The sequence below is a fragment of the Emys orbicularis genome, chromosome 19, assembly GCF_028017835.1.
Source record: "Emys orbicularis isolate rEmyOrb1 chromosome 19, rEmyOrb1.hap1, whole genome shotgun sequence".
Taxonomy (NCBI): Eukaryota; Metazoa; Chordata; order Testudines; family Emydidae; genus Emys; species Emys orbicularis.
The window spans coordinates 2905674-2933522 of record NC_088701.1 but is presented as its reverse complement, the minus strand read 5'-3'; the positions used below and the strand labels follow the sequence as shown (position 1 = coordinate 2933522).

Here is a 27849-nt window from a genome sequence, read left to right as displayed (position 1 = left end):
GAAACCAGCTCCTGAACCTGAGTTAAATCTGCCGTGAAGACGAGCAAAGCGCTCCCCTTCTCTCGAGCCTACCCTACACCCACACGTATATTACTGGATCAAAGGGTGTGATTTTCACACTGATGTAGTTAAACTAGATGCAACGTTTGTGTGTGTGGACGTTCCTATACGACTTTAAACCTGGCTCCTGCCTTTAAAGTTACAGGCGCAAGCTAAACCGGTTTGAAACCCATATAAGAGTGTCCACACACAATTAAACCGATTGACCTTAAACCGGTGCAACTTCTGTGTGTAGGGCTTCGTCTAGCTACAAAGTTTTGCTGGCATAGCTGTGTTGTCTGGGCGTGTGACATAATCACAACCTCCTCCTGGCATAGCTGTCCCACCACAACACCCGGTGGAGATACATAGCTGATGGCGTTCGGGGAGACAACGCTGTGCTGGAATAGAACTTCCTTTGTCGGTACAAGCCGCATCTCCACGTCACTAGCATACACGAGCCCTTGGTGTGGGTTACCCCAGGCAGGGTCATTAGGACTTAAGCAATCCCGGAGGACCAGGGAAGGGCAAACATAGTGCCGATCTTTAAAAGGGGAGCAAAGAGGCCCCCGGGAATCACAGACCAGTCAGCCTGACTTTGATATCTGGAAAGGCGGTGGAACAGATGATTAAACCATCAATTTATAAGCCCCTAGAGGACAATGGGGTGACAAGGAATTAGCCGGCATGGATTGGTCAAGAACAAATCACGGCAAACCAAGCTAATTTCCTTCTTTGACAGGGTTCCTGGCCTCGTGGGTGGGGGGAAGCAGTAGACATGATGGATCTTGATTTTAGGTGGGCTTTTGACGCTGGACCTCATCAGCAAACGAGGGAAGTGTGATCTAGATGAAATTAGTATAAGATGGGTGGCGGGAAGACTCAAAGAGGAGTTATAGCTGTAGACCTGGGAGGATGTCTCTTGCGGCGTCCCACAGGGGTCAGACCTGGGTCTGGTCCTAGTCAATATTTTCATTAATGACTTGGATAATGGAGTGGGGCATGTGCGGATGTCCAAGCTGGGGGGGGGCGGGGGGAGGTTTGCGGGCACTTTGGAGGACAGGGCTCGAATTCAAAACGACTTGGACAAATTGGAGAGAGATGAAATTCAGTAAAGACAAGGGCAAAGTATTTCACTGGAGAAGGAAAAATCAAATGCGCAGCTCCAAAGTGGGGGGCAGCTGGGCAGGAGGTCGGACGGCTCTGGGGGTTATAGAGGAATGGGAGCCACCAAAGCGAAGCAGTTGCTAAAAAGCCTCGCCTCGTTCTGGGGTGTATTAACAGGAGGGTGGTGGGTCAGGTGTGGGAGGTCCCTGTCGCTCCTCAGCACTGGCAGGGTCTCAGCTGGAGTCCTGTGTCCAGCTCTGGGAGCTGCACTTCAGGAAAAAGGTGGATAAACTGGAGAGAGGCCAGAGGAGAGCGCCGAACGGGATCAAAGGTTTCGAACACCTGGCCGATGAGGAGAGGTTAAAAAACCCGAGCCTGGTTAGCCGTGAGAAAAGCAGACTGAAGGGGGATCTGATAAATCTTCAGCTATGTTAAGGGCCGTTATAAAGGGGACAGGGATCCGTCGTTCTCCCTGTCCACCGGAGACAGGACAAGAAGTAACAGGCTTAATCTGCAGCACGGGAGATTTAGGTCAGATATTAGGAAAAGCTTTGCAACTAGAGGGGGCGTGGAAGGGAGGTGGTGGAATCTCCATCGTGGCCGGGGTTTAAGGACAGGCTGGACGATTAGCTGTCGGGGATGGTCCGGGTTTACTTGGCCCAGTTTCAGGGCAGGGAGCTGGACATGGCGACCTCTCGAGGTCCCTTCCAGACCCACATTTCTATGGTTCTGTGTCCTTTATTCCCTATTAAACGGCTTTGCTGAATATCCCCAGGCGAGGTGTGAGTGGCTGTAAAACCGTTCTGCCCACTCCGCGATGGTGTGATGCTCACATGCTGTTACAGCTGCATTTTGTATCAGACTTGTAATTACCCAGATCTTCCTGCGAGGTGATATTATTAATATAGTGGTTTTCATCAATAGATCTCCAAGCTGCTTACAATCTTTATTAGTCATGGTTTCTTTTGACTGCAAATACATTCCCCTCTCTCTCACGCACACAGCTGCAGCAGAAAGAAAGGGTGAGGTGGTTGTTTTTTTGTTTAGATTTTTTTTTAGTAAAAACTTTTCCTCCTCGCCTGGAATGTCTGACCATTTGATCTTCTTTTTAGTGAAAAGAGAAGTGGCGGGGGGGCGGGGCAGAGAAATGAACTAGTCTTGTGTGTCTGGAAAACGGCTGCCTGCAAAAATTGTGCTTCCAAAAATTGTAAGAGCATAAATCCTCTTAATTAATAATTTTTAAGCCACCAGCTGTGGTGGGTTTGAGACGCCCTCCCATAGAAATGTTTCTAGTGTGTGTATTTTTAACACTTTAAGAACGTAATATCAAAGTATAATCCTTTAAAAAAAATTTTCCAATCAATCAGAATATGTAAAATTCACCCCCGTTCAGCAGGCTGACTCCAGATCTATGCGTCACTTACACGCTTGAACTAGAATTTAACGTGACAAAAAAGACACGTGCCGGTGTGAATTCCGCCTAGTGGGGCAGATCCCCAGGGGATGTAAATCTGCGTGGCTCCACTAAAGTCAATGGAGCCAGATCCTTAGCTGGTATGAATTGGCTGCAGCTCCGTTGGCGTCTGCCAGTTCACACGAGCTGAGGATCAGGCCGTTGTGCTGTTAAGAACAACCTTCTGCCGGGTGTGCCAACTTGTCAGTGGAAAAGCAGACTCCGCCCCCTCGTGCATTATCCTAGGATAACTCGGGGCCCGCTCCTGTGAGATGCTGAGCGCTGGGACCTGAGCCAGGGAAGCCCCATGGAGCGTGCTTAACTTTAAGCACGCCAGAAGTTCTGATGAAGTCAGTGGGACGACTCACATGCTTAAAGTTAAGTGTGTGCTTAAGCGCTTTGCTGGATCGGGCCCTAGGGCGTGGGATTGGTTAAGATTTGTCTACAATTCAGAAACTTCACTGGCAAAATTCCAAATGTTGGAGGAAAAGGTTTTGATTTTTTTTTCTCTCTCTCTAAATGTTTCTTTCTGGGATTTTGATCAGCTGTAAAGAGTCCAGCGAAATGCTTCACACTGGGACAAAACATCACATTGGGACAAAATTTGAAACTTGGACACAGCTCCAAATTTGGACCAAATGTCACTTGTTATCCCGTCCCCTTGTTTTCCTCCCAACCCTATTTTATCACAATTTGTTTGGAAAGATTTCTAGGTCAGGGGCCCGTTGGTCTGGCTACTGGTGGCTTGCGTGGTTAACCTTGTCTCTAGATCAGCATCATTGGTTAGTTTGGCTCTTGAAGAAATTAAAAGCAAAGACTTTGGGATCATGGTAACTGACTAGAAATCAAAGACGAGCGTGTGTTGTTTGTTAGTTATTTGAAATAACCTTTTTTTTAATTGCTCCTTTGTTTTAACGTGTGTTTTTTAAATGTGGTGGTGTATGAAACATTATTTTTTTGGTGCATATTTTTACTGATTTCACTATCCCCCCTCTCCCGATTTAAAAATAATAATTATGAAGTGGGGGAGGGGGGGAATAACTGGCTTCCTAATGACACTGTAACGACTTTATTTCACTTTCAGAAAGGATCCTGTCAAAGCATTGTTCGTGCCCCAGGCCTGTACGCGCCGCTCTGGGCACTGACTCCAGTGGGGTTACTTCTGTAGTTAAAGAGAGGCACATTCTGTAACGCTTGCCAGGAAGCGGCCGCCTCCAATTGTAACGTGCTCATGGCTGGGAGCCCCGCTCTGCCCTGCTGGCTGAAATCTGAACTGCTCACCTGTGGGTCAAGAGCCCAACGCTGCGAAATAGAAGCCTGGTTCTTTCGTAGCACAGAGGGCTGGGGGGGTTCTCCTGCGTAGAGCAGGAGGATCTGAGTTCTAATCCTGCTGTGAAATTGCAAGTGATAACAGTTAAATCTGGGGTGGGGATAGATTTGTTACAACGTATTTTTACAGAGTCTTCAGCTGTTTTACTTATAACCACTGGGGATTCGGAGACTGGAGGGGATTTTACAATGTCTGTCCCATCCATAGAATCACAGGACTGGAAGGGACCTCGAGAGGCATCTAGTCCAGTCCCCTGCACTCAGGCAGGACTAAGTGTTATCTAGATCATCCCTGACTGGTGTAGGTCTAACCCGCTTTCAGAAATCTCCAGTGATGGAGATTCCACAACATCCCTTGGTCATTTATTCCAGTGCTTAACCACCCTGACAGTCAGGACGTTTTTCCTAACGTCCAACCTCTAGAGCCCTTGCTGCAATGTAAGCCCATTGCGTCTTGTCCTAAAGATCAGAACTCAGATCTTCCTTCTCTGCCCACGATAGCCCCAGCCTGCCGTGTCCCAGGAGAATCGTGCTGGTTCATTCGCTTCGTGGTCACTTTTACAGTTTCTCTTCTCCCATCAGTTTCACTTTGAGTTCCCCTCCTGGCAGGGGAGGGAGGTGATGAGATTCATATATTGAAACCAGACCTGCAAAAATCCTATTTCCCAGCGCAATTAAAATAGTCTAGAAAATACAGAGCCTAGAGCTGGAGTAAAAAAGCCCTCTAAACAAGTGTGAGAATGACTCTCTGTTTTAAAACCAAAACCTTTTTAGCTTGGCCTATGTTGTTTGACAGTCCTTGCAGCCTTTGTCCAGCAGGGGGCAGGCTCCAGGTGATGGGAAATAGCTGGCTTCCCCTACAGCTGCCCAGTCTCTCTCCTCTACCAGAGGGTGTGGGTTGCCCGGGGGGGGGCTGGGGCAGATGTGTGTCACAGCCCCCCCTCGGTGTGGGTCTGCAGAGCATGGAGTATGGTAGTGGCCACGCTGGGAGCTTTGGTAGCTCTTGGGGGTCTCCGGTTTGGTGCCCCGGGGTGTCAGCTGAGATGGCGGCCGGGCTTGGAGGGGGATCAAAGTGGTGTCTTGTGACTCTCGCCTCGAGGAGGGAATTTCCTGTCCGGTTGTTAGATAGATGCAGCACCTGAGGCTGAGGGCTCGCTCGTCACCTGCCCCTCGCTGATGCTGATCTGAAGCACATACCCTACTCCTTACAAAGAGGCCCTGAGGGTGGGGATTGAGGGGCTCGGGGGGAGCCCAGGAGTCCTGACTCCCAGACCCCCCTACTCTAACCCACTAGACCCCACTCCCCTCCCAGAGCCAGGAATAGAACCCAGAAGTCCTGGCTCGCAGCCCCCCCCTGCTCTAACCCATTAGACCCCACTCCTCTCCCAGAGCTGGGGATAGAACCCAGGAGTCCTGGCTCCTAGCCCCCCCTGCTCTCACCCACTAGACCCCACCCCCCTCCCAGAGCTGGGGATAGAACCCAGGAGTCCTGGCTCTCTCTTCCCCCTACTCTTCCCGCAGCACTAACCATTAGACCACACTCCCGCTCAGAACCCAGCTCTCCTGACTTTGCCAAGTGCCTTACCCGCTGCGTCGTGCTGCGTGGCTGACTGCTGTTAATTTGTAATGTTTCGTTCATTTACGCTGACTGGGACAGATTCCTTGGCCCAGGATATAAATCTCCCCCCTGTTGAACAGGAAGTGGGGCAGGATCCGACTTCCCTGACTTAGGGACCAGAATTATGCAGCTACCAGTGGACGGTCCTGTTCTGCCAGCGCCTTTGGCAATAGGCCAGTGGGGTCTGCTAGAAATGTGAGGCTCTGTCACTTTCTTGGGGCACTTGTAGGATCGCCCCGCGCAGGCCCCTGGGGCCGGTCCTGTGGTTGGATCTGCTCTATCCAGGCAGAATGGGAGCTGTCACGGGAACGGAGCAGGGCGGATAGGGACTGGGGGCCAGCGAAAGCTGCGGATCAGCGTGCGGTACGTGCCCCCCGCAGCTCCCTCTCTGTGCCTGGTCCCCACACGCTGTAGCAGCTCCTGCTTTTAGCTCCGGCGGTGTAGCCGTCACACCAGGACTCCTGGGTTTTCTTCCCAGCTCTGGGACAGGGAGGAGTCCCTTTGGTCTCTGTGCCTCAGTTTTCCCCCCCACACACACTGAACTGGAGGGAATACTGGCCCAGCCTGGTGATCCACAGGGGATGCGGGCAGCGCAAGCTGACAGCGTTTGTGGTGAGGACGTGGCAGGGCACATAGTGTGGTGAGTGTCAGGGAAAATCAGCCGGATCTGGCGACTAGCAGGGAGATCCCCTGGGGTGGGGGTTGGTTCTGGGATCTCCCAGGTCCCTGTTCTTGCACTAGGTCACAGCAGGGATCCCTGCCGTCTGGGGGGGATCTCAGCCCCAGGGCTTCGGGCGCGGAGGGGAGATTCGGAAGGGTGGCCGGTGTGTCTGTAGTTTGGGGACTGTCTGCCTGGAGCATCAGCGCCCAGCTTTTCCCTTTGGCTCCCAGTGTGGGGGTGGCAGGTGGCAGCGCCCTCCCGTGTGACGAGTTGAACAAGTCTCTGCTTCGCAAAGGAGGGTTGGGGTCCTTCCCGCGCCCGGCCTCGGACCCTTCCCAAAAAATGTCCCTTTAGCCCTTTCACTCCCACTCGCCCACCCTGGCTCAGACACTGGGGCCAGACTCACCTCTGAGCCCGTCGATCAGTTTGGCCCAGCCCGAGCCAGAGAGAGGGGTTTGAATGCTGCTATTCCCCAGATGGGCCACCTGGTGGCGCTGTTGCTGTCTGCATCAGTATGGCCGGGGGCGGGACGGGGGAATGTCTTTTGAAGTGATCTCCCCTCTGGGTTTTAACCTGTGTTGGTGGGAACCTAGAGATTAAAGCTGTAACGAGCGAGGGGCAGTGGGGAGGAGCTGATGGGGAAGGGAATAGCGATGGGGTGGATGTGGCAGGAGCGGGGATCGGCCCGGTTCTCCTCTCGCCGATGCCTGAGCACCAGATCAGAACCCCGCCCCCTCGGCCTAAAGGGCAGCCTGGGCTCGTCCTCTCTGGGGGATCAAACTCAACCCCGCGTGGGAGGGGGCCCAAGCTCTAAGCCCCCTTTCCGTTCCCTTGCCTCATCCTCCAGTGTCACTTAGAGCAGCCTGGAGGCTGCTCTAACTCCCGCGTCAGGCCTGGGGAGATACAGAATAGGCTGATCTGCCCCCTATTTCCACCACCTAGGCAGGGTGGAATTCCCAGGCCCTCTGCACCCCATAGGCACTTTCAGATCCCTTTGTGCTGCCGGGGTGGGGTGGGACCTGAGAATCAGACCCAGAACCTCCCAGGTATGTGGGTGGCCAACAGCCGGCCTGACAGAAAGCTCTGGGGTCGGGGGAGAAAGTAGCTCAGCAGTAAGGACTGTGGTGGCGTGGGGGCCGGTTCTGCTGGTTACTCCCCCCCCGTAACTGGCCTTTTGATTTAATATTGTAAAAGGGAAATGAGATTTCAGTCCCAGATCCTGGAGTTAAATGCTTAATTCCCAGGGGAGTTAGGCACGTGAATGCCTTTCAGGACCTGGGCTTTGGTTTATAATGCAGGGGGAGGGGATTCTGGGGCAGGGGGCCCAGAGGGAATGGGTTTGCCGCAGCCCCCTTTAGCAGAGCTGGGTTACACCACTGCAAGTCCGCCGCTGATGCTTTGGTTGTAATGGAGTGACTCCGGATTGTCTGGAGCTCAGAGGAGTGACTCCGGATTGACACCGGAACTGAGATGGGAGTAGGTCTCACTTTCTGTAGCTAGAATTTTTTTGTTGGTTTGTCCCCCTCCTTCCCTGCCAGCCCCGAGAGGACTGAGATGGGCGTGTGTCCCCCCCCCAGCCCCCCAGCGTGCTCCCGGTGCTCCAGCCTCATTGACCTTGTAACTCGGCAGACCTCTCCTTACGCAACGTGCCGGCAGTCCCAGATGCCCCTGCACCCCAATGTTCTCGACTCTCCCAGGAGCCAAGGGAGAGCCCATGCCATAGATCCGTGCCTGGAAATGGGATGTTAGCCACATGCTCGTCCACCCAGGCTGCAGTGTGTTAGCCTGCACACTCCTTCACCCCAAATTAACCGTGCTGGAAACCTGGCAATCTGCCCCCCCGCCCCGCGCCAGGTTCAAGTGGGAAGCCCTTCCCTCCCTCCCGCCCCCACTCCGGCAATGGGAATTTTTTTTCTGAGCTGGCAAATTTATTCACATGATTGTTTGAGTTTTCTTTCCAATCTGGACTTCACTTTACGCGTTTGAGTTGGGAAGCGGCACCTGGGTTTTTCCGCAGCTTTTTGGTTGGCTGCTTTGGTTTCCCTTTCGTTCCCATCGTCGTTGGTTTTCGTTTCTTTTTCAAAAAAAAAACCAACGAACTGAGGGAAAAAAACGGATTAAAAAACCCTCTCTCATTTACACTTTAAAAAGCACTAAATGCCTGATTGTTCAAAGCGCCTGCCCATGCAGCATGGATGCCTTCCAAGTGCTTTCAGTTGATGCAAGTAGCTTCTATAATCTCAAGCATCCCCCCCCCGATCCCCCGTCTCTGCCACCCCGTCATAACATACTTACAAAGAGGAAAACAAAACAAAAAAAAACTTTAAAAAATGTTAATGCAACTCACTCTTTGCTCCCCAGCGCCCCCTGCTGTTCCTCTAACCCTGCCCCCGCCCCCCCAATAATGCCAGTATTTGTTCTGTGTTATAAGTGCCAAGAATTTTTTGTGACTCCCTCATTCCTGTGACCTGAGAGTATCGACAATTGCACATTAACTACTGTAAAGATTTAAAAAAGAGGAATTCAGAAATGTTAATAAAAAAAAAAAAAGGTTTGTAACAAATTTGCACACCCGGCTGGTTATTTTCTATCCTGATTTCACACGCACACCCCAGGCATTTGCCAACAGCTGGAGGTTGGTGTTTAAGGCACACGAGATAGCTGGGTTCGGTTCCTTGGCCAAGTCATGGCCAATTCTGTGCCTCAGTTTCCCCATCTAAAATAGGGGCTCGTTCTACTCCCTTTGCCTATTTAGGTTGTAAGACCATGGCGCTAACATGGGCTACAGATTCGAAGGTCAGAAGGACGCTCTGTGATCATGAGTCCAGAGGACTTCCCTGAATTAATTCCTGTTTGAACTACGAGACGATCTTGTAGGGAAACATCCGATCTTGATTTACAAATTGTCAGTGGTGGAGACTCGACCAGGCCCCTGGGTAAGTTGCTCCAGTGGTTAAATACCCTCCCGGTTAAAAATGTCACACCTGATTTCCAGTCTGCACTGGGCTAGCTTCAACTTCCAGCCTTTGGCTTGTGCTGACTCTTGGGCTGCTAGATTGATCAGTCGTCTGTTAGCCAAGAGTGGTTCCCCAGGTAAGTCGAGTCACGTGTCCTGGGCTGGCTGGCCCCTGTAAGGGGAGGCAGGGCCTGATGCGTCCCTGAAGAGACGCTCCCAAGGGAGGGACCCGGTCTGGGCAGGTCATTGACGAGCAAGCACTTAGCCCTGCTAAAAGACCAGCTGGTGGCGGGGTACGGCTTTATGCGGAGGCGCCCGTCCACCTTGCCAAGTTGGCAGGGAAACGGGCTGCGCAGAAAGGGAGTTTCTTTTGCCCCATCCCCCAGCCCTGCACCCAAAGCAGGGTTCTCCTGCCTGGGGGCCGCTCGTCGGCAGTAGCCCCAGGGCTGGGCGTGAGGGACTCGGGGGTTCTTTGTACTCCTCAGGAGTTAAGCAATGAGCCCCCTCGCCCAGGCGGCATCTCGTCCTCAGTTCCCGGGTCTGAGTGAAGCCGAAGTCCAGAGGCACCGCAGCCAAGCCACGTAATGCCACCAGGGGGCGTGCATGAGGCGCTCACATCACCCCTAACTTTCTGGGTAAGTGCTGGAGCGCCCGGCAGGCTTTCCAAAGCTTGGTCCTCCCCATGGCACATGTCTGTCCCCCTGTCACGGAGTCCCCGGGCGATGCTCTGGAACTGCTCCACAAAGCCAGTCAGGACTCTGGGGAGCCTCCTCTCCCTCGGAGCAGACTGTCTTCAGGGCAAGAAGCTCACACGGCTTCACCTCCTGGGTCTGACCTTGGAGCATTCAGCATCTGCCCCTCCGTGCGCTTCCCACAGCGAGTCCGCCCAGGCGGGGTCCTGGGGAAGCCAGAGGGTCCTGCACCCCCACTTCGCAGTCAGACGTGACTCTCGGCCAGCCAGTAAAACAGGTTTATTAGATGACTGGAACACGGTCTAAAACAGAGCTTGTAGGTCCAGAGAACGGGACCCCTCAGCCGGGTCCATTCTGGGGCCCAGTGAGCCAGACACCCCCGTCTGCCCTCACTCCCCGTCCCCAGCCAGCTCCCAACTGAAACCCCCTCCAGCCCTATCTCCTCTGCGTTGTTCCTTTCCCAGGCCAGGAGGTCACCTGATCTCTTTGTTCTCCCACACCTTTAGCATCCCCTTGCAGGGGGGAAGGCGACAAAGGGTCGGCCAGAAACTGAGGCACCCACACAGTATTCAGAGGAAACATTAAGAACAGTCCCACTTCGTCACACCCCCCTCACCCGTCAAGCCCCAGACTCCTGGTGTTGTGGCCACAGGATTCCAGTGGGGGGCGCACCTGTGCCCCCCTGGAGGCCAGCCCTCTGTCCCCACCCGCGGGCAAGCTTGGCTAGTTAGCACATCAGGGCAGCCAGCTGCCTCCCTTGTGTTTGTGCAGAGCCGGCCGCGCTGGGTCCTGGGGCACTGACAACCGTGACAGTTAAGCACGGCAGGGGTCGAGCTGGTGCACAGCCCACGCCAAGCCCCTGGCTGTAACGGAGTGACTCCAGATTGACAGCAGGCTGGGAGAGCCAAGCGACCCTCTGTCCACGTCTGCACAGCGTCAGGTGTGACATGGGCCCTGATCTCAACCGGGGGGTCTGGGCAGCACCTAGTGAGCCGGGGGCCGTGATCTCAGCTAGGGGGTGTGTGTGGCAGCGCCTGGTGGGACGAGGGCCCTGGTCTCAGCTGGGGGGGGGGGCTGATCTCAGCTCAGGGGAGGAGGGGGGCAGCACATGGCGGGACAAGACCCACACTCAGCTGGAGCCTCTAGCAGATTACAGATCATTTCAGGGAGACTCATCAACGCTGGCTTAGGCCCTGAATTTTCCCCAACGCTCACCCCCTTCCCCCGTTACCCAATTTCCATTGAAATTTTAAAATGCTGCAAAACGTGGTGTGACACAGAGAGCGGTGACGAGATAATATAAAAACCCCCGTTATTGTCACAGATTTCTTTAGCTTCTCAGATACCCCAGGAAAAGCAGCACATGGCTTTGGGGCAGGGGTGGGGGCTGATTTCCCAGCCCCCCCTCCCCCTTCCCAGATGGGAGCAGGTGCCAGCCAACTGTAATAGTCCTCTCTCGGGGGCTGGTTGGGGAGTGGGGTCTAGTGGTCACGGCCACCACCTCTGACTGCCAAGGGGGTTGTGGGGTGGGGAGCCTGGGCCCACCCACTCCTCTCGTCCCCCGCAAAGTCAGCTTAGTCCAAGGCTTTCCCCTGGTGGGGAAAACCAAACCCCAATACGTAAGGGGGGGTTACCAAGGGCCACGGGGGCGGGGGTTACCAAGGGCCACGGGATCCTTCCCTCTCTGGTTGTGTCTGGGGTGGGTCCAGCCTTCCCACAGGCAGGGCCCCTTCGGGCAGCTGTGTCAGAGCCTTTAGGCTTCCTGCTGCTCTGCCACCCAAGCCAGCTAATTCCCTGCCTTTTAGTTCCTCCAGCAGATGGAGCAGCTGGCTGAACCCCAAATAATCCCATGTTGCCCAGTGTGGGGTTCATACACCCCAGCACAGGCAGAGGCAGGGATCCTTGCAGGGGTGTCCAGGCACCACCCCCTGCCCCTCTGAAGCAGCACAGTGCCCGTATATACGGCCGCCTCTGGCTAGTCACGCACGAGCTAGAAACTTTCGGGAGAGGCCCATTGCAGCTCCCTTTGCACCCTGCAGGGGGAGACAGAGCGGAGGGAGCCCCCTGCTGGGGCTCTCCCATGTGCCTGTTCATTGCTGCAGCACCCGGGCCCGTCCCCCCAGGCGTAGCACCATGAGAAGTTCACCCCCTGCCCCCAGCTGCCAAGAGTCACGTAAACTCATCCAGCCTTTATAACGGGGTGGGTGGGGGGCAGGCCCCCAGGCCTCGTTAGCAGCTGTCTCCATTCATTCAGCCGCTCCAACGCCAACACCGTTCGCATTTCTGCTTATATCAGCTGGGCCCCGTTCCCGCCTGCGGAGAAGAGCGTGGCTGGGGGCGGGGACATGTGCCCTGGGAGAGACCCAGAACCCTGCAGGTTACCACCATTCCAAGCGCTGGGCCTGCGTCCAGATACGCCTTGTGCCTGGGATCTGCCCCCACATATCGTCTCCTTATGCCAGAGGCACTGCCTCTTCGGGACAAAACCCAGCCCCCGAGGGGAGCTGCCGGCTCTGCCGGCGGGATTGCTGCGTTCTCAGGGCCCGGCCCCTTGCTAGGCAGCGCTTGGGAAAGCAGACAGGAGAGGGGCCAGATTCTCAGCTGGTGTAACGGCCAAGGAGCCACTTGGATTAACGCCCGCTGCAGAGCCACGCCACTGACGTTCGTGCACAATGGGGGCTGTCACAGTCTCAGCAGGTGTAAGTCAGTGCAGTCTCATTGACCCCAGTGGGACAACACCGCTTCACACCAGCTGGGGATCTGGCCCCACTGACCCCAGTGGTGGGGGGGCCAGATGTCCCGATTTTTGGGTCTTTCTCTTATATAGGCTCCTATTACCCCCCCACACCCCCATCCCGATTTTTCACATTTGCTGTCTGGTCACCCTACCCAGTGGAGTGATGGATGAGTCCCATGTGCTGGGGATCTGGCCCCCACTGACCCCACGCTGAGCTGGTCTTAAAAGTCACTTTTCAGAGCACGGCGAAGATCCCCGGTGACTGAGCATTAAAAGCTCCCAAGGCTGGCCCCATCTCAGCCCACGGAGCCACTGACAAAAACCAGGCGCCTTTAAAGGGACAAAAAAATTGGGCTCAAGTCCTCAGTTTTGCTGCTTTATTGTGCATTTGTTTAAAGTTTTTTTTAAAAAAATATTAATTTGATTTTTTTTTTACATTAGAAATTCAGGTTCCGGCGAGGCCAGAGACTCTAGGCCCATGTCAAACAGGAGCTGTAGTTGGGAGGTCCTTTGTGCCTCTACTTCCTCCCACAGGCCCTGCTCCCTGGCTGGACTACATCTCCCATAACACATTGTGCAGCTAGGAGCCACTCCCACCCCCATTTTCCTTGGTAGGCCAAGTTCCCTGCCCAGACTACATCTCCCATGATGCACTGCACTCTCTCCCAGCTGCCATAGTGCATCATGGGAATTGTATAAAGGAGTGTCTCATGCCCCTATTTCCCCCATGGGCCCTGCTCCCTGGCCAGACAACATCTCCCAACATGCACTGCAGTCTCTCCTTGCGGCAGAGGCACCAGCAGGGTCCATCCCGGTTATGTTTGTACAGCACCAAGCACCGTGGGGCCTCACGACTCTACCATAATACAAATAATTAACAACAACAAACCGACCATCAGGTCTCTTCCTCCCCGCTAAGGCAGCAAAAATCCAGCAACACAACCCCCAATTTCTTTAACTGAAAGCCCTTCGCATGAAAGCCCGCCTGAGGAATTATTTTGGCTTTTCGTACAAAAAACGAGCGACGGCCCTGCCAGGGAGGGGCGAGGAGCCAGCGCATGCCGGGCAAAGTGCAGCTGGGCTTTAAGGTGGGGGAGCCCTAAAAAGCAGCTGTCACTATCCCCTGAACCCACAGAGCACCCAGTGCGCCAGCCCAGCGTGGGAGGGTATTAACAGCTGAGTCTGCATCCCATGCTAGTAAGAACTGGTCTGCCTGCAACAGGCGGCAGGAAGCTGGAATGATAAGACAGCGCCCCCTGGTGGCACAGGCTGTGCTGCCCTGTCCCATCCTGGAACATGGGATGGGCAAGCTGCTTCTCCTTCCCCCTCCTGGCTTTGCAGGTACCAATGAACTGGCTTCCCCTCCCTCCCAAAGCTGGGGAGAGATCAGAAGTGCCCCCCATTCCAGCATGTTACTACTGCCCCCTACAGGCTGAGGACACCCCCAGCCCTGTACCCAACTGCAAGCCCCCGATGTGGAAGCAAAGGCTGGAGGTGGGGGGGGATGGGGGGAGACCTGAATCAGATTCCCAGCAGGAATCTCCCCTGGTACCTGGAGGTGCCTTTTCTTTACCATAGGTGCCAGCCCCAAGGGTCAGAGAAAGGCACCGGGGTGGGCTGTGCTCCAGCAGGGCAGCTCCTGGGCTGCTTGCCAAGCAATGATGGAGGCATGTGCAGGGGGGGAGGGGGGGCTGGTCAGGAGAGTAGTCCCCCCCCCCCCCGCAGTCCTGGCCAGTCGATTACAGAGTGAAGAAGAGGATAAGCACCACGATGAGGAGAACAAGCAGAATGCCGATCACACACCACTGGCGCCGGTCTGGGGAGGAGGAAGCACAGGGGGAGATGCAGTGAGTGGGGGAAAGGGGGGGGAGCAGGGGCAATTCTGAGATGGGGGGTTGGCTTAAGCACTGACACTAGGGACCTCTAGGCTGCCTGGGGTGCATTAAAGAAACCTCCCTCCCACCTGCACACATACCCCAGGAGTAAAGATCACTACCCCCGTTTTACAGAAGGGAAACTGAGGCAGGGGAAGGGACTTGCCCCAAAAGTCACACAGGGCCATGAATAGAAACCAGGAATCCTGACTCTCTGCTCTCCTTGACTCTAACCACTAGACTCCACTTCCCTCCCAAAGCTGGGGATAGAAGCCAGGAGTCCTGACTCCCAGCCCCTCCCTGATCTAACCACTGACCCCCACTCCCTTCCCAGAGACAGGAAGGGGACTCAGGTTCTGAAGTCTCCTAGGTGCTTTGAAAAATCTCCCCCTGCCCGGCGCCTTCCTCACCGCTGGTCATGTGGGAGACCTTGGCCATCTTCTTCAGCACGCCATCCATGTGGGACTGGGTGCCATCCATCTCCTGGGCAAATTCCTCCAGCATCCTGCCAAGCCAGGGTCAAGCTGTCAGCTGAGGGTGCAGCACCCACCCAGGGGGGCTGTGGTCAAGACGGGAGAGACATGGAAACCCCCCCCCCACACACACACACACTAACATGCCTGCCCGGATCTAGTCACTGCCGCTTTCAGCCCCCTGCCAAGGTGTCAGGAGGGGGCTTGTCCCATTCCCTCCCTCCACCGCCCCCAGGTTGGTGGGGCTTCTCCTCCGGGCACCTGTCATCCCTCTAAGAACTGGGCTGAGACCCACCAAACTCACCTCACACGTGGGGCCAGATGGGAAGGATTTTCAGATCTGGGACTGGCGCCCCCTGGTGGGGAAAGGCCTCATGTCCCATTCCCCACCCCCATGAGCCAGCCAGTCCCCTGCCCTGGGGCTGAATCAGAGCTGGCGCCCACTAGTGGGGAAAGGCCTCATGTCCATTCCCAGGCCTGTGAGCAGGTCTCTCCACACCCCACCCCACTCACAAGCTCTGCTCGTCCAGCTCGTCCCCGACCCGGCCCGACATGTGCTTCAAGACCCGGATGCTCCCCGACACCAGCTCCAGCTGCTCGTCCTGCTGGTCTATGATCAGCTGCCGGGGAAGGGAGGCAGGAAAAGCCAGTGGGTCGTTGCAGGGGGGTGCGACAGGGTCCCGTTACGGGGGAGGGGGGCGATTGGATCGGAACCAGAATGGTGGTGGGAGAAGGGAACTAAGATGGTGGGAGGGAGGAATTGCTGCCGCCACCCCCTCAAAGTGTGCAACCGCCAGCCTGCAGGGTTAATCCCCAGGTTGTGGAGCTGTGGAACTCCCTGCTGCAGGGGGTCCAACACAGAGGGCATAGGGGTGGCAGCTTGGGTAATTTTAGATCCAGCTCTCGGACGGGGTGGATGGGTGTCAGGCCACAGCCCCCGATCCCCGCCACCCTGAGCTGATCACTACAGGGGTCTGGAAGGAAGAAATCGTACTCTGGAGCAGCCGGTGCCGGCCATTGCTGGCGACGGGCCCAGGTCTGATCCAGAGGGCAGGGATCTGGGCGGGATACGGACCTAGACAGGCCCATTGGTCCAACATGTAGCCAGATGTAGCCTCTGGTTTAAATCCAGATCATTCCCCCACCCCACCCCCCAGCTTTAGGGGAGTTACGTCTGGCCCTGGGTTCCATTCCCAGCTGGGGGACGGACGGACGGACGGACACGGTGTTCCTCCTGAGCTGGGTAACTGGGGACGCAGCAGGGCATATCCCTGCCCCCCAGCCCCTGCCTGTGGCCTCTGACGGCTCCCCACCTGCTGATGCAGTTGCTGCTCCTCGATATAGCGGGAATTGGCTGACACCAGCTCCTCCCGCAGCTGGCCGTACCGCTCCGGGGGGGGCTTCTGGCTGGCCCCCCCGCCAATCAGCATCTGCGGGGAGAGAGCAGAGCCCTGGTTGGGGATCCATCCAGGCAGCTGACCACTGGGGGTAGCAAGTAACTCAGGGTGAGGGGGGTGAGGGGGACTGGCTGGCTCGGCAGGGTGGGGAATGGGACATGGGGCCCTTCCCTTCTAGGGGGCACCGGCTCCGATCTGGAGGATGGCCACGCAAACTCCGTGCTATCTGCCTCCTCCCCCTGCTGTCAGCCCATCCCCTACACAGCAAGACCCTCATTACCAGAGGGGCGGGGGCCAAACGCACCATGGGGACCAGTCCCCCCCCCCGAGGGAGAGATCAGGCACCTTGCAGAGTGCCCAGGAAGTATGGGCAGCTATGTCCCTGGATGGAGGATCCCAGCTGCCAGGGGCTGCCACTCCAGTCTCCCCCATCAGCGGCTGCGGGACAGAGAGGACGGCGTACCAGGGCATGGGATGGGCTATAGGGCTTTCTACGGGGCCTGGGCGGTGCTGTGGGCTGGTGCTCCCCGCCCCCGCGAGCTCTCCCATTGCTGCTCAGGGAGGACAGGACCAGGTACCTCTCTGTTTTTCCGCTCGGCGAAGGCCAGGGCTGACGGGCTGGATATGTGATCCCGCATCTCCTGCGATGAAGGGAAGGGGTTAAAAACGAGATTGGTCTGAAGGCAGAGGGGTTTGTTGCAGGGAGAGAGGGGGGCTTGGGAGAGCAGCAGCCCGGGGCACTTCTGTGGGGGTCCCCCTCTCCGTCGGCTTCACAGACAGAAATGGGAGCACGAGGAAGGGAAGGGACTTCCCCATGGTCAACCAGAAAGGCCATGAACAGAACCCCAGGTGACCTGGACTTCCCCTGCCTTAACCACTAGACCCTACTCCCCTCCCAGAGCTGGGGATAGAACCCAGGAGTCCTGGCTCCCAGCCCCTTGCTCTATCCAATACACACACAGAGTTTCAAAACAACCTGCTGGAAACCATGATCCCTGACTCAGTTTCTCCTCCTCCCTGAGCTAGTGGGGTCCCTCTGGTGCACTAGCTGTTGTGCCCCACTAGAGGGCAGCAGAACCCCACACACGCAGAGGAGGTCTGAGTTCCCAGATTCCTCCAGTAGGGGGCGGCCCTGTGCCTCAGACAGAGACACACACAGGACACGGGATCCTGATGCATTGGGGGCAGGGGTTCCCCACCTTGACAGAGTCCCGCATCTGCCTCACGAAGGCCCGTCTCTCCATCAGCTCGCTGGCTTCGATCCTGAACTTGCGAGGGTTCGCCTCCACAATGCGTGTGCCCGAGCTAAGGACCCAGTGCGCAGGGCACAGACAGAGTCTGGGCGCAGGAGTGGGGAGCACAGGAGGGGGGAGAGTGGGTGGGGTGGACGAGGCCCCAGTCAGCCCATAGACATCAAACAGCTCTCTGGATTTCCCTTCATTCCCATGGACTCTCCCAGCAGGGGGCGCCGTGGGGAACGGGGCTGAGACCTGGCACGGGAGGGGGTGCGCCCGGCTACTCCCAGCAGGGGCGCCGTGGGGAGTGGGGCAGAGACCTGGCACTGGGGGGTCTCCCGGCTACTCCCAGCAGGGGGCGCCGTGGGGAGCGGGGCAGAGACCTGGCACTGGGGGGGTGTCTCCCGGCTACTCCCAGCAGGGGGCGCCGTGGGGAGTGGGGCAGAGACCTGGCACTGGGGAGGTCGCCCGGCTACTCCCAGCAGGGGGCGCTGTGGGGAGCGGGGCAGAGACCTGGCACTGGGGGGATCTCCCGGCTACTCCCAGCAGGGGGCGCCGTGGGGAGCGGGGCAGAGACCTGGCACTGGGGGGTCTCCCGGCTACTCCCAGCAGGGGCGCCGTGGGGAGTGGGGCAGAGGCCTGGCACGGGAGGGGGTGCGCCCGGCTACTCCCAGCAGGGGGCGCCGTGGGGAGCGGAGCAGAGGCCTGGCACGGATGGGGGGTCTCCCGGCTACTCCCAGCAGGGGGCGCCGTGGGGAGCAGGGCAGAGGCCTGGCACTGGAGCGGGGGCGCCGTGGGGAGCGGGGCAGAGGCCTGGCACGGATGGGGGGTCTCCCGGCTACTCCCAGCAGGGGGCGCCGTGGGGAGCAGGGCAGAGGCCTGGCACTGGAGCGGGGGCGCCGTGGGGAGCGGGGCAGAGGCCTGGCACGGATGGGGGGTCTCCCGGCTACTCCCAGCAGGGGGCGCCGTGGGGAGCAGGGCAGAGACCTGGCACGGGAGCGGGGGCGCCGTGGGGAGCGGGGCAGAGGCCTGGCACGGATGGGGGGTCTCCCGGCTACTCCCAGCAGGGGGCGCCGTGGGGAGCGGGGCAGAGGCCTGGCACGGATGGGGGGGATCCCGCATGGGAACCCGGCCCCAGAAGGATATCAATGGTCTCCTCAAGATCCTCCAGGTCCCACTCGATGCTCCGCAGGCTGTTGCGTAGCTCGTTGGTGGTCCAGTCGAACTCCTCCGTGCTGACGACATGAGTCTCCTGCAGCAGCTCACACCAGCGCTCGTAGAGCCCCCGGGCCGTGTTCACAGCCTTCTGCACCTCCCTGGGGGGCAAAGAGAAAGGGGGGGGTGAGTGGCTAGTGAGGAGACCCCCAGGGAGACGGCACAGTGCTGCCAAACCCTGTCTGGCTACTCTTCAGCACCCACCCCCACCCCAGAGGTGGCTGCATCTCAGCACCCAGCAAGGAAATCCGGTATAAACAGCCCTCACCCCTCACCCCTAGAGGAGGAGAGGAACGGATCTCCCCCGCAGCATGGGGGGGGGGGTGTCTCTCCAGGGAAGGGAGAGGTCTCTTCCTCCAAGGAGGGGGGAAGGGAAGGGGAATGTCTCTTTTTGCGGGGGGGCAGAAAGGGGGGGTTTCTCCAGGGGCGGGGGGGACGGAAGGGGGGATCTCTCGTTTGGGGGGCCGGCTCCCCAGCGGGTCTCTCTGCACAGGGTCGCGGTGCTATTTTCAGCCCCACTTTACGGGGGGGGAGACGATTCTGCGCGGGCCGCGGCCGACTCACCCCCGCACGGCAGAGAACGGGTCCTCCAGGGCCATGCTGCCGCCCCGGCCCCCCGCTCCGCTGGGTGCCGCCGCCGCTCCCCGCCATGTGACCGGCGCTGGCCCGGCCCCGCCGAAGCTCCGGCCGCCGCCTTTGCTGAGGGCGGGGCGGGCCCAGCCGGGCAGGCGGTAGCTGCGGGGGGGGCGGGGCTCCCCCCATTCACAACCCTCCATGGAGGAAAGAGGCGGGGGGAGGGGCAAGGCTGAGCTGACCCCAATTCCCGGCCCTGACCTGCTCCACACTGAGCCAGGGAGCAGAGACATGGAACCCAGGAGTCCGGATTCTCCCATCCCCCACCACCAGATCCCGCTCCCGCGCCGAAGCTGGGACTAGAACCCAGGAGTCCTGGCACACACACCCCGACCCCACTCTCCTCCCAGAGCTGAGAACAGAACCCAGGCGTCCTGACTCCGAGCCCCCCGCCCAGCCAGCTCGCCCCTAGACTCCACTCCCAGCTCCTCCTCCTCATGGGTGTTTAATTCCAGTCCAGCCAGTATGACTAGTCCCTGCTGTGGGGTTACTGGTTGTCCCCTCCCGGCCCCAGGGGGTTTCTCATGACTCTTGGCAGCTGACTCCATGGGACCCTAGCCCCCAGGGGACTGCTGCTGGGAGGCCTTGTGAGGGGTGACACTGAGCACTTGAGGACAGCAGGGTGGGGGGGGCATGCGGGTGTGTGTGTGTGGGGGGGGGTGAGCCGGGTGTGTGGGGAGGGGGGTTGCATGTTGTCAGAGTGTGTGCGGGAGTTGTGTGGCATGCAGGGAGATTGTCTGTGTGTTTGAGCTGTGTACAGGTAGATTGTGTCCACTCAGGCTGGATGTGGTTGTAGTCAGATTGTGGGGGGAGTTGTGGGGTATGTGTGTAGTCAGATTGTATCTGTGGGAACAGGCAGTGTGTGTGAGGTGTTTACAGGTAGGCTGTGTACAATCTGATTATGAGGGGATGTGTGTAGTCAGGTTGTATTTAGTCGAGTTGGGGGAGAGTTGCCTGATATGTGTAGAGGGAGGTTGTGTGTGGGGGGGGTGTAGAGGCAGATTGTGAGTAGTCAGACAGTGTGGGGGAGTTGTGAGTGGGTGAGAGAAGTAGGCTGTGTACAGTCAGACTGTGCCCAGATGTGTGTAGTGAGGTTGTGTCATCTAGTTGGATTGTGGGGGGGGGGATATTGTGGGTGGATGTGTTGTGTAGATGGGTTGTGTCGGGAGTTATGTGTGGGTGGGGGTAACAGGCAGGTTGTGGGTGGGTGGGGGAGATGGGTTGTGTAGTCATTATGGAGGGAGTTGTGGTGGGGGAAGATTGGCTGTGTGTAGTCAGATTGTGGGGGGTTGTGTCATGTAGTTGGGCAGTCAGAGTGACAGGCAGGTGGTGGCTGCCTGGGGGAGATTGTAGGGGGCTGTGGCCTGTAGTGGGGCTGTGGGGGTGACAGGCTGGTGGTGGGTGGCTGGGGGAGATTGTGGTGGGCTGTGGGGGTGACAGGCAGGTGGTGGGTGGCGATTGGGGGGGTGACAGGCTGGTGATGGGTGGCTGGGGGAGATTGTGGGGGGCTGTGGGGGTGACAGGCAGGTGGTGGGTGGCTGGGGGGATATTGGGGGTGACAGACAGGTGGTGGGTGGCTAGGGGGAGATTGGGGGTGACAGGCAGGTGGTGGGTGGCTGGGGGGAGATTGGGGGGCTGTGGGGGTGACAGGCTGGTGGTGGGTGGCTGGGGGGAGATTAGGGGGGCTGTGGGGGTGACAGGCAGGTGGTGGGTGGTGATTGGGGGGGTGACAGGCAGGTGGTGGGTGGCTGGGGGAGATTGTGGGGGGCTGTGGGGGTGACAGGCAGGTGGTGGGTGGCTGGGGGGATATTGGGGGTGACAGAAAGGTGGTGGGTGGCTAGGGGGAGATTGGGGGGTGACAGGCAGGTGGTGGGTGGCTGGGGGAGATTGGGGGTGACAGGCAGGTGGTGGGTGGCTGGGGGGAGATTGGGGGTCTGTGGGGTGACAGGCTGGTGGTGGGTGGCTGGGGGGAGATTAGGGAGGCTGTGGGGGTGACAGGCAGGTGGTGGGTGGCGATTGGGGGGGTAACAGGCAGGTGGTGGGTGGCTGGGGGAGATTGGGGGGTGACAGGCAGGTGGTGGGTGGCGATTGGGGGGGGTGACAGGCTGGTGGTGGGTGGCTGGGGGGAGATTAGGGGGGTTGTGGGGGTGACAGGCAGGTGGTGGGTGGCTGGGGGGAGATTGGGGGTGACAGGCAGGTGGTGGGTGGCTGGGGGAGATTGGGGGGTGACAGGCTGGGGGGATGGGTGCAGTCCCACGTGCTGTGCACATAGACGGGCTGCGGGGGAGGGATTTGCAGCGCGAGCCGATGGGTTTTTCCCGGTAGGATCCCGGAAGGACGCTCCCCATAGGCCACAATGGGGCCTTCCAGCCTCTGCCCTTATACGGAAAGAGGAAGCGAGGCGGCTGCAAATGTAGCCCCTTTTGGAACGTTGGTGCGCGCCGCGTTCGGATCCCGCCCCCTGTCGTCATGGGCCCCTGAGATAGTCATGGAAACGGTAACCGGGGCAGGCTGGGGTGACCTCAAGAGTGGGGCGGAGCCTCCTTCCTCCTCTTCCTTCCTCTTCAAGAGCTCGCGGGAGGGGAAGGGGCCGGTGCTGGGCGCGTTGCTTCTGGCGCCTGCGGTCGGGCAGGTGGCAGAGCGTGGACATGGGGGGGGCTTGACACCCCCCCCCATCCGTGCGCCCCAGCACCGACCCCCTGGCCACATAGGCGGGCGGGGGAGGGGTTAATTTTGGCCTCTCTGCAGCGCTGAGATTAGGACCCCAATAAAAAGAGGGAAAGCGGGTTCGCGTGGGAGTTGAGCCCCCCCTGCGTCGCCCCGCGGGGGTTTCTTATAACCAATTCGGGAAAAGTTGCACTCGCTGGAGGGGCTTAAAGCAGCGCCGTTTGTACCCAGGCAGGAGAGTGTGGCGTGGCTTGTGTCACTAGTTGTGCAGTGCATCCGGCACACGCACATTCTCAACGAACGGGGGAAGATGTCATTCACGGCGAGTTCTGGCTCCGAGTTGGGGTTTGCTGTAGTACGGTGTTTATTGGCATGACACGAGACACAGCGATTGCACGGGACAGGCAGGCATTTTGCAGCCAGCACGCAGATGTCGCAGTGACTCCAGTCAGTGGATTTAAACACAGATCGCGCTGTTTACACACACACACACACACACACACACACACACACACACACACACACACACACACACAGAAAGCGATGTTTGCATTTGCTCGGGGGGTTGCATTCCATGTACACGAGATGCGTTTTATCGAGCAGAGATTGCAGCCTCACACAGACAGATTTATTTGGCAGACCGCATTAAACGGAGATGGTGCTTTCGCTGAGACACAGAAATGTCACACTCACAGGCTGCATTGGCTGGTTGCATTTGCACTTAAAACGGCGATGGTGCTTGTGGGCTCGCGTTAGGGCGTTCTTGTGCCGCGAGCTTTATTGCACACGGTGCAGTGGCTGCCATTGTTTATCGCACTGCGCGCGCAGACAAGCCCCGATCTCTACGTTGGACGCGCATAATAAAGCACAAAGTGCCGGGCGTCTGGCTGCTTGTGCAAAAGCGGCCGCGGGGTCGTGCGGGGGGGGTCCCTTTTGCATCGACCGCCCCCCCTCCCTTTAGCCGCTTTGCTGCGGCTGGCGGCTTCCTCCTCCTCCCCTCCCCCACGCCTCGGCATTTCCGTCCTCCCCTCCCCCCACTAGCCGCTGGGGGTGGCGGCGCGTTGCACAGGCCGGATGCGGCTGACTGAGTGGGCGGGGGCGGCCCGGGCGCTGAGATCACCGGGGGTATAAAAGCAGCGGAGCTGGGCGCGGCTGGGCTTAGTCGGGGCGGCTGGTCCGAGGCGGCGGCGGAACAAAGACGCAGCTACAAAAGGCGGAGCAGCAGCTGCAGCAGGCGCGGGGGCGGGAAGACCCAGGTGCAGCCCCCCCCTCCCGTGCAAACAGCCCGGTCCGTGCACGAGCGAGCCGGGCCGCCGCCGCCGCCGCCCGGGATGGAGGTGCAGAAGGAAGCCCAGCGCATCATGACCCTGTCGGTGTGGAAGATGTACAACTCCCGCCTGCAGCGCGGCGGCCTGCGGCTGCACCGGAGCCTGCAGCTCTCGCTGGTCATGCGGAACGCCCGGGAGGTCTATCTCTCGGCCAAGCTGGAGGAGGACGAGGAGGGGCGGCTTGGGCCGCAGCCCTGCCTGGGGGAGGAAGGGGCCGGCCAGCCCCCACTGCAGCCCGCCGCTGCCTCCCCAGGCCCGCCGGCGCCGGAGGAGCGGGCACCCCCCGTGGACCGTGGAAACGCCCCGCGCGCAGTCGATCCGGAGCCCATGGAGACGCAGGACAGTAGTGGGGACTTGCCCCCGGCGGCTCCAGCGCCCGGGGCCGGTAGGCGGCCGGCGCGGGGGGTTTCGTTGCCACCCCCGGGCAAAGCCAGCAGGAAACGGCGGAGTAGCAGCTTGGACAAGCCGGGGGCCGCCGAGGCCGGGCTGGTGCCCACCAAGAAGGCCCGGCTGGAGGCGGAGGAGGAGGAGGGCGAGCGGCAGCCCCAGGGACAGGACGGCCCCTTCCCCAGCCTGGCCAAGGTCCTGCAGACCCGCTTCTCCGGGATGCTGCGGGGCGGCCCGCCCAAGGGCCCCGAGCCCACGCCGGGCTGCCGGCCCGGGGACGGGGTACTCAGCATACTGGTCCGAGCCGTGGTGGCCTTTTAAATCCCCTTCCCCGCCGCTCGGGGGGACTCGTGGCTGGGGGACCTGCCCCGCGGCGCGCAGCGGCTCGCTCGGCTCCTGGCGGGAGCCATGGGGCAGGAGGGGGGGTCGCTTTTGGGGGCGCAGCCCCCCTCTCCCTGGCGGAGGGGGGGCGGGAGCCGGCCGTGCCTCCCGGGGCGGGAGAGAGACACATGAAGGCCGGGCATGGATCGAGAGGACAGCGGAAGGAAGATCGGACTTTCCCCTCCCCACCCTGCTGGGTCCAGGGGGGAGGCGAGACAAAAGGATCCGCCGGAGCGGGGACCGAGAGACGCCGCCGCTTTGTGTGTGGGCGGGGGCGGGGGCACTTTGGCCCAACTTCAAGATGGGGAAGAGAGACTCGCAAACCGGCCCGAGATTTCCTGCCCGCTCCTCACTGAGAGATGGTTTATTTTTGTGTAGAGAAATGCTATATCCTGACCTGGGATCCACTGGTGCTATTCCATAACCCCAACCCTCGGGGGGAGGGGGGGGTTGGGTTTTTTTTTGTAAGTTGAAACTTTGGCCGCCTCCTCCTTGTTGTTCTGTGTCCTTGTGATGGCAAAATGTTTGCTGGGGGGGCGGCAGACAGTGGGCTGCAGACCTGGGGGCCAGATGCGAGCTAAAGGGGTTTCCAAGAGAGCCACAGGGCCCAGAAATAGTCAAGAAAGGGATCTTCTGTGTTGGGAGGGAGGGAGGGCTGGGTTTCTCTAGCCCTCCTATTATGCTTGGTTATCCAGCACCCGCAGAAAGTGGGGTGATGGTGGAAGATGGGTGTCCTGCTTACTCGATTTCTTTCCTCAGGGGTACTTTAAAAAAGTTTTGTTTGTTTGTTTTCAAGAGGCCTTTTTTCTTTAACCAAGGATAAGCTCTCAAACCAGGATTCATTGAGGAAACTTCCCCCCCCCCCCCTTTCCAACCAGGCCTACCAGCTATGACACACCACTCATATGACCAGTCATTGCATCACACTGGGTCTAGAAGGGCCGCAGGGAATTTCCTGCTCAGACCGCCTGTCGACTTGTGTGTGTGTGTGGAGCTGGTTTTTCAAGGTGTGGGTGGGGTGTGTGTCAGCCTGACTCATTTAACCCTCTAAAGGAGAACTGAGACGAGGCTGCCTTGTGCTGCTGGCTCTTAAAAGGAAAAAAAAAATCAAATAAAGGTTTAAAAAAAAAACCCTACGAAAGTCAGACTCTGGAGGGTTTTTATTTCCTCTTCAGTCTGGGGGTGGTGGAGGGAAGTTTCTTTTACTCCAAGTTTTGAGTTCATTGAACTAATCAGTGTAAGATTATTAAACTTCTTGGTCTGAATTGCTGAAGATCAAAAGAGAAGAGTGTTTGAGAAGGGGAGAATTCCTGGTCACCCACTGTCACCCTGGAATCTTCAAAGGAAAATTGACATGTTCAAATCCCCTTGTAAAACACTGAGAATTAGCCATCTCTTCCTGTTGTCATGGTGAGTGGGTCTAAGATCTACCCTCCCACATACACACACCACTGTCTTGTTTCAAATCAGATGCCCCTCAAGTTCTCTTCGAATCTAAGGAGAGGAGGGACATATCAGTCTGTGTTTGTGAATGTCATGATGGCTTCACGTCATACCTAGGAACAAAAATCATTCTTTGCTTCCTGAATTTGCTAGTTACCTGTAGAGGAAACTAGTGAATGGATTAAAACAACCAGGAAAAAACCCTACACAGTTGAGACATTTCTTTTTCAGTGTTACCCATGTGTCTTGAATGCTTGTAATTTATATCTGTAGTTCCATTTTTTTATTGTCTTGGGGGGGGGGAAAACGGCATGGACTGGGCTTTCCTCCTCTATGGTGTCGTTAATTCTTTTTTTTGTTTGTTTTGTTAAATAAAAACCGTTTGTGAAACTGGTGAAGTTGTTGCACTCTGCGTTTGTCATAAAAATGGGAAATGGGTGTTTTGTTTTGTTTTTTAAAGGCCTGGCTAAATTTAGTGGCAGGCTTTTTTGGTTTGGCCTGTTCCAGGCTGGACAGGTTCAGCTGCCACTGCTGTCAGGCCTTGAGCAGAAACGAGATGGGCTCCTAACCCCGCTCGCATGAGGCTGGCTGTGAATCCCGTTCATGACAGTAGGACCCAGGTGCTGTACACAGTAGAGGATCCACCATGGAAGGAGTCTGATTCCATTGGTCCAGCCAGCATCCACCCCCTACTCTCCCTCCCCCTGAGTCTTGGCCTCTATATCCCTTTGTGATCTCCCCTCCCCACCCCCCTGGCCTGTTGGGTGACCCCACAGCAGGGTGACAGAAATATCAAGTTGTGTAACAGTGCCCTTGGGTTGTGGTGGGAGTGTCAACAGGAGAGGTTTAAATGGCCTAGTAACTGCAGACTTGTAACTGGTTAGAAATATTCCCCCTATAAACATGGGAAACTTGCCAACGGCCGGGGGGGGGGGGGGGGGAGTTAAAACTATTGAGGTTGGGGGAGGGGTTGGTTCTGTGTCCCCGGAAACAGCTGGCATGACTTCCATGGAAGCAGACTAGCGAGCTGGGCTGGGAGGGGATTATCACAGCGAGATAAAATGGATCTTTTATTGTCACAGTACAAGAGAGGCGGGTTAGCGGCACATCCGCTGGAGGCAGGTGCAGTCCCTGGGAGATGGGAGCCATGATCCCCCTGCAAAATAATCAAGCTGTATAGAAATGGGGGGGGGGGGGGGCTCGGGGGTCCTGCAGCTGTGGTGGGGGATTGGGACACGCTGCCCTTGCTAGATGGGAGATAGGTTCACAATTGCTGTGTCCTGGTGATCCAGCCCTGACGGGGCCACAAATGGGTAACGCTGGATGCCTGGACTGGAAGCACTGTTGGCTGGTAATTGAGCCAGGCCTGTTGGGGTTTCTTTGATTATTTTTCCAGCGCTAAAGGGGCGAGGACTCTGCGCTTTGTCTCCGGAAGCCGCTTGCCCCAGCTGCGGGTGACCGGATCGGTTCCTTGGCAGTGGTCAAAGGTGGGCGCGGGGTGCGTCTGGCCTCAGGAATTCCGCTCTGCGTGATTCAGACTGCGGCAAGGCGAACCTCAATTTTGCATCTACTCATATTGCCCACCCCGGCGAACCAGGCAGGTTCATTCCCATCCCCCCCAAAAAGCCCTGTGTAAAGGGACCCCATCAAAGTGAATGCATCTGGGCCCGATTTATACTGGTGCAGGATTTTTACAGATGGGGTGTGTATCTGTGACACCCCCTAAGGGGTGTGTGTGTTCCCATCGACTGTAGCCTCCCCACCACGCTCCACCCCATGCTGGGAGTCTCCATAGCTCGTGCAGCCTCTGACCTTCCTAGACCTGTTCAAATCAAAGGTGTTTAGTACAGACTGGTCCACGATGCAGCTGCTAGTGGTAAGTCTCTGTTTCTATTGTAGCCATTCCCGGCGGCCCTGTTGTGCAGGGTGCTGTACAAACACGTGCGCCCAAGCGCTCACATAGATAAGTGGCAGGAGGGGAAACTGAGGCACTGAGCAGGGGTGGGATTTGTCTCAGGTCACTGGTGGAGCTGGGGAGAGAACCCAGGCATCCAGCCTTCTCACGACTTCCAGGCTGCGCTGCATTTCCAATCAGTTGCCTAGATGTGTGGATGCCCCAGCGCCACGTGCTTTGAGCCTGATGGCGCCGTGTTTGCACTAGTGCAAAGTGAGTAAAGCACGTCTAGGTCAGTGTCTACCTCAGGTCCGCAGGAGGCAGGGCAGG

General features: G+C 58.0%; 2 protein-coding genes across 3 annotated transcripts; one reads left to right on the top strand and one right to left on the bottom strand.

Annotated features, from left to right (window-relative positions):
* Window positions 1–14331: 14331 nt before the first annotated feature.
* STX10 (syntaxin 10) lies at window positions 14332–19393 on the bottom strand. 2 transcript variants are annotated; one of them, XM_065419554.1, is made up of 8 exons: window positions 19351–19393; window positions 18718–18887; window positions 17536–17630; window positions 16915–16977; window positions 16253–16369; window positions 15453–15559; window positions 14877–14971; window positions 14332–14408 (listed from the first exon to the last, which is right to left on the bottom strand). In XM_065419554.1, exons 1-8 carry the CDS (start codon window positions 19383–19385, stop codon window positions 14332–14334), a joined length of 759 nt encoding a protein of 252 aa, XP_065275626.1. In that variant the 5' UTR covers window positions 19386–19393. The 2 variants fall into 2 exon arrangements, with proteins under 2 accessions (XP_065275626.1, XP_065275627.1); XM_065419555.1 differs by lacking the exon at window positions 16915–16977 and adding an exon at window positions 17005–17013 and having other exon boundaries at window positions 16253–16346; window positions 17606–17630.
* A 4024-nt stretch (window positions 19394–23417) lies between these two features.
* IER2 (immediate early response 2) lies at window positions 23418–24122 on the top strand. Its single transcript, XM_065419046.1, has one exon. The coding sequence runs from the start codon at window positions 23418–23420 to the stop codon at window positions 24120–24122; it is 705 nt and encodes a 234-aa protein (XP_065275118.1).
* The last annotated feature ends 3727 nt before the right edge of the window (window positions 24123–27849 follow it).

Excerpts from the sequence above, each read along its gene's own strand:
- STX10 (XM_065419554.1), bottom strand. The coding sequence starts at position 19,385 with ATGGCCCTGGAGGACCCGTTCTCTGCCGTGCGGGG. Across the intron at positions 14,972-15,452 it reads GAGCTGGACGAGCAGAGCTT|GATGCTGGAGGAATTTGCCC; the intron begins GTGAGTGGGGTG and ends CTGGCTTGGCAG. Across the intron at positions 14,409-14,876 it reads GGTCTCCCACATGACCAGCG|ACCGGCGCCAGTGGTGTGTG; the intron begins GTGAGGAAGGCG and ends CCTCCTCCCCAG.
- IER2 (XM_065419046.1), top strand. The coding sequence starts at position 23,418 with ATGGAGGTGCAGAAGGAAGCCCAGCGCATCATGACCCTGTCGGTGTGG.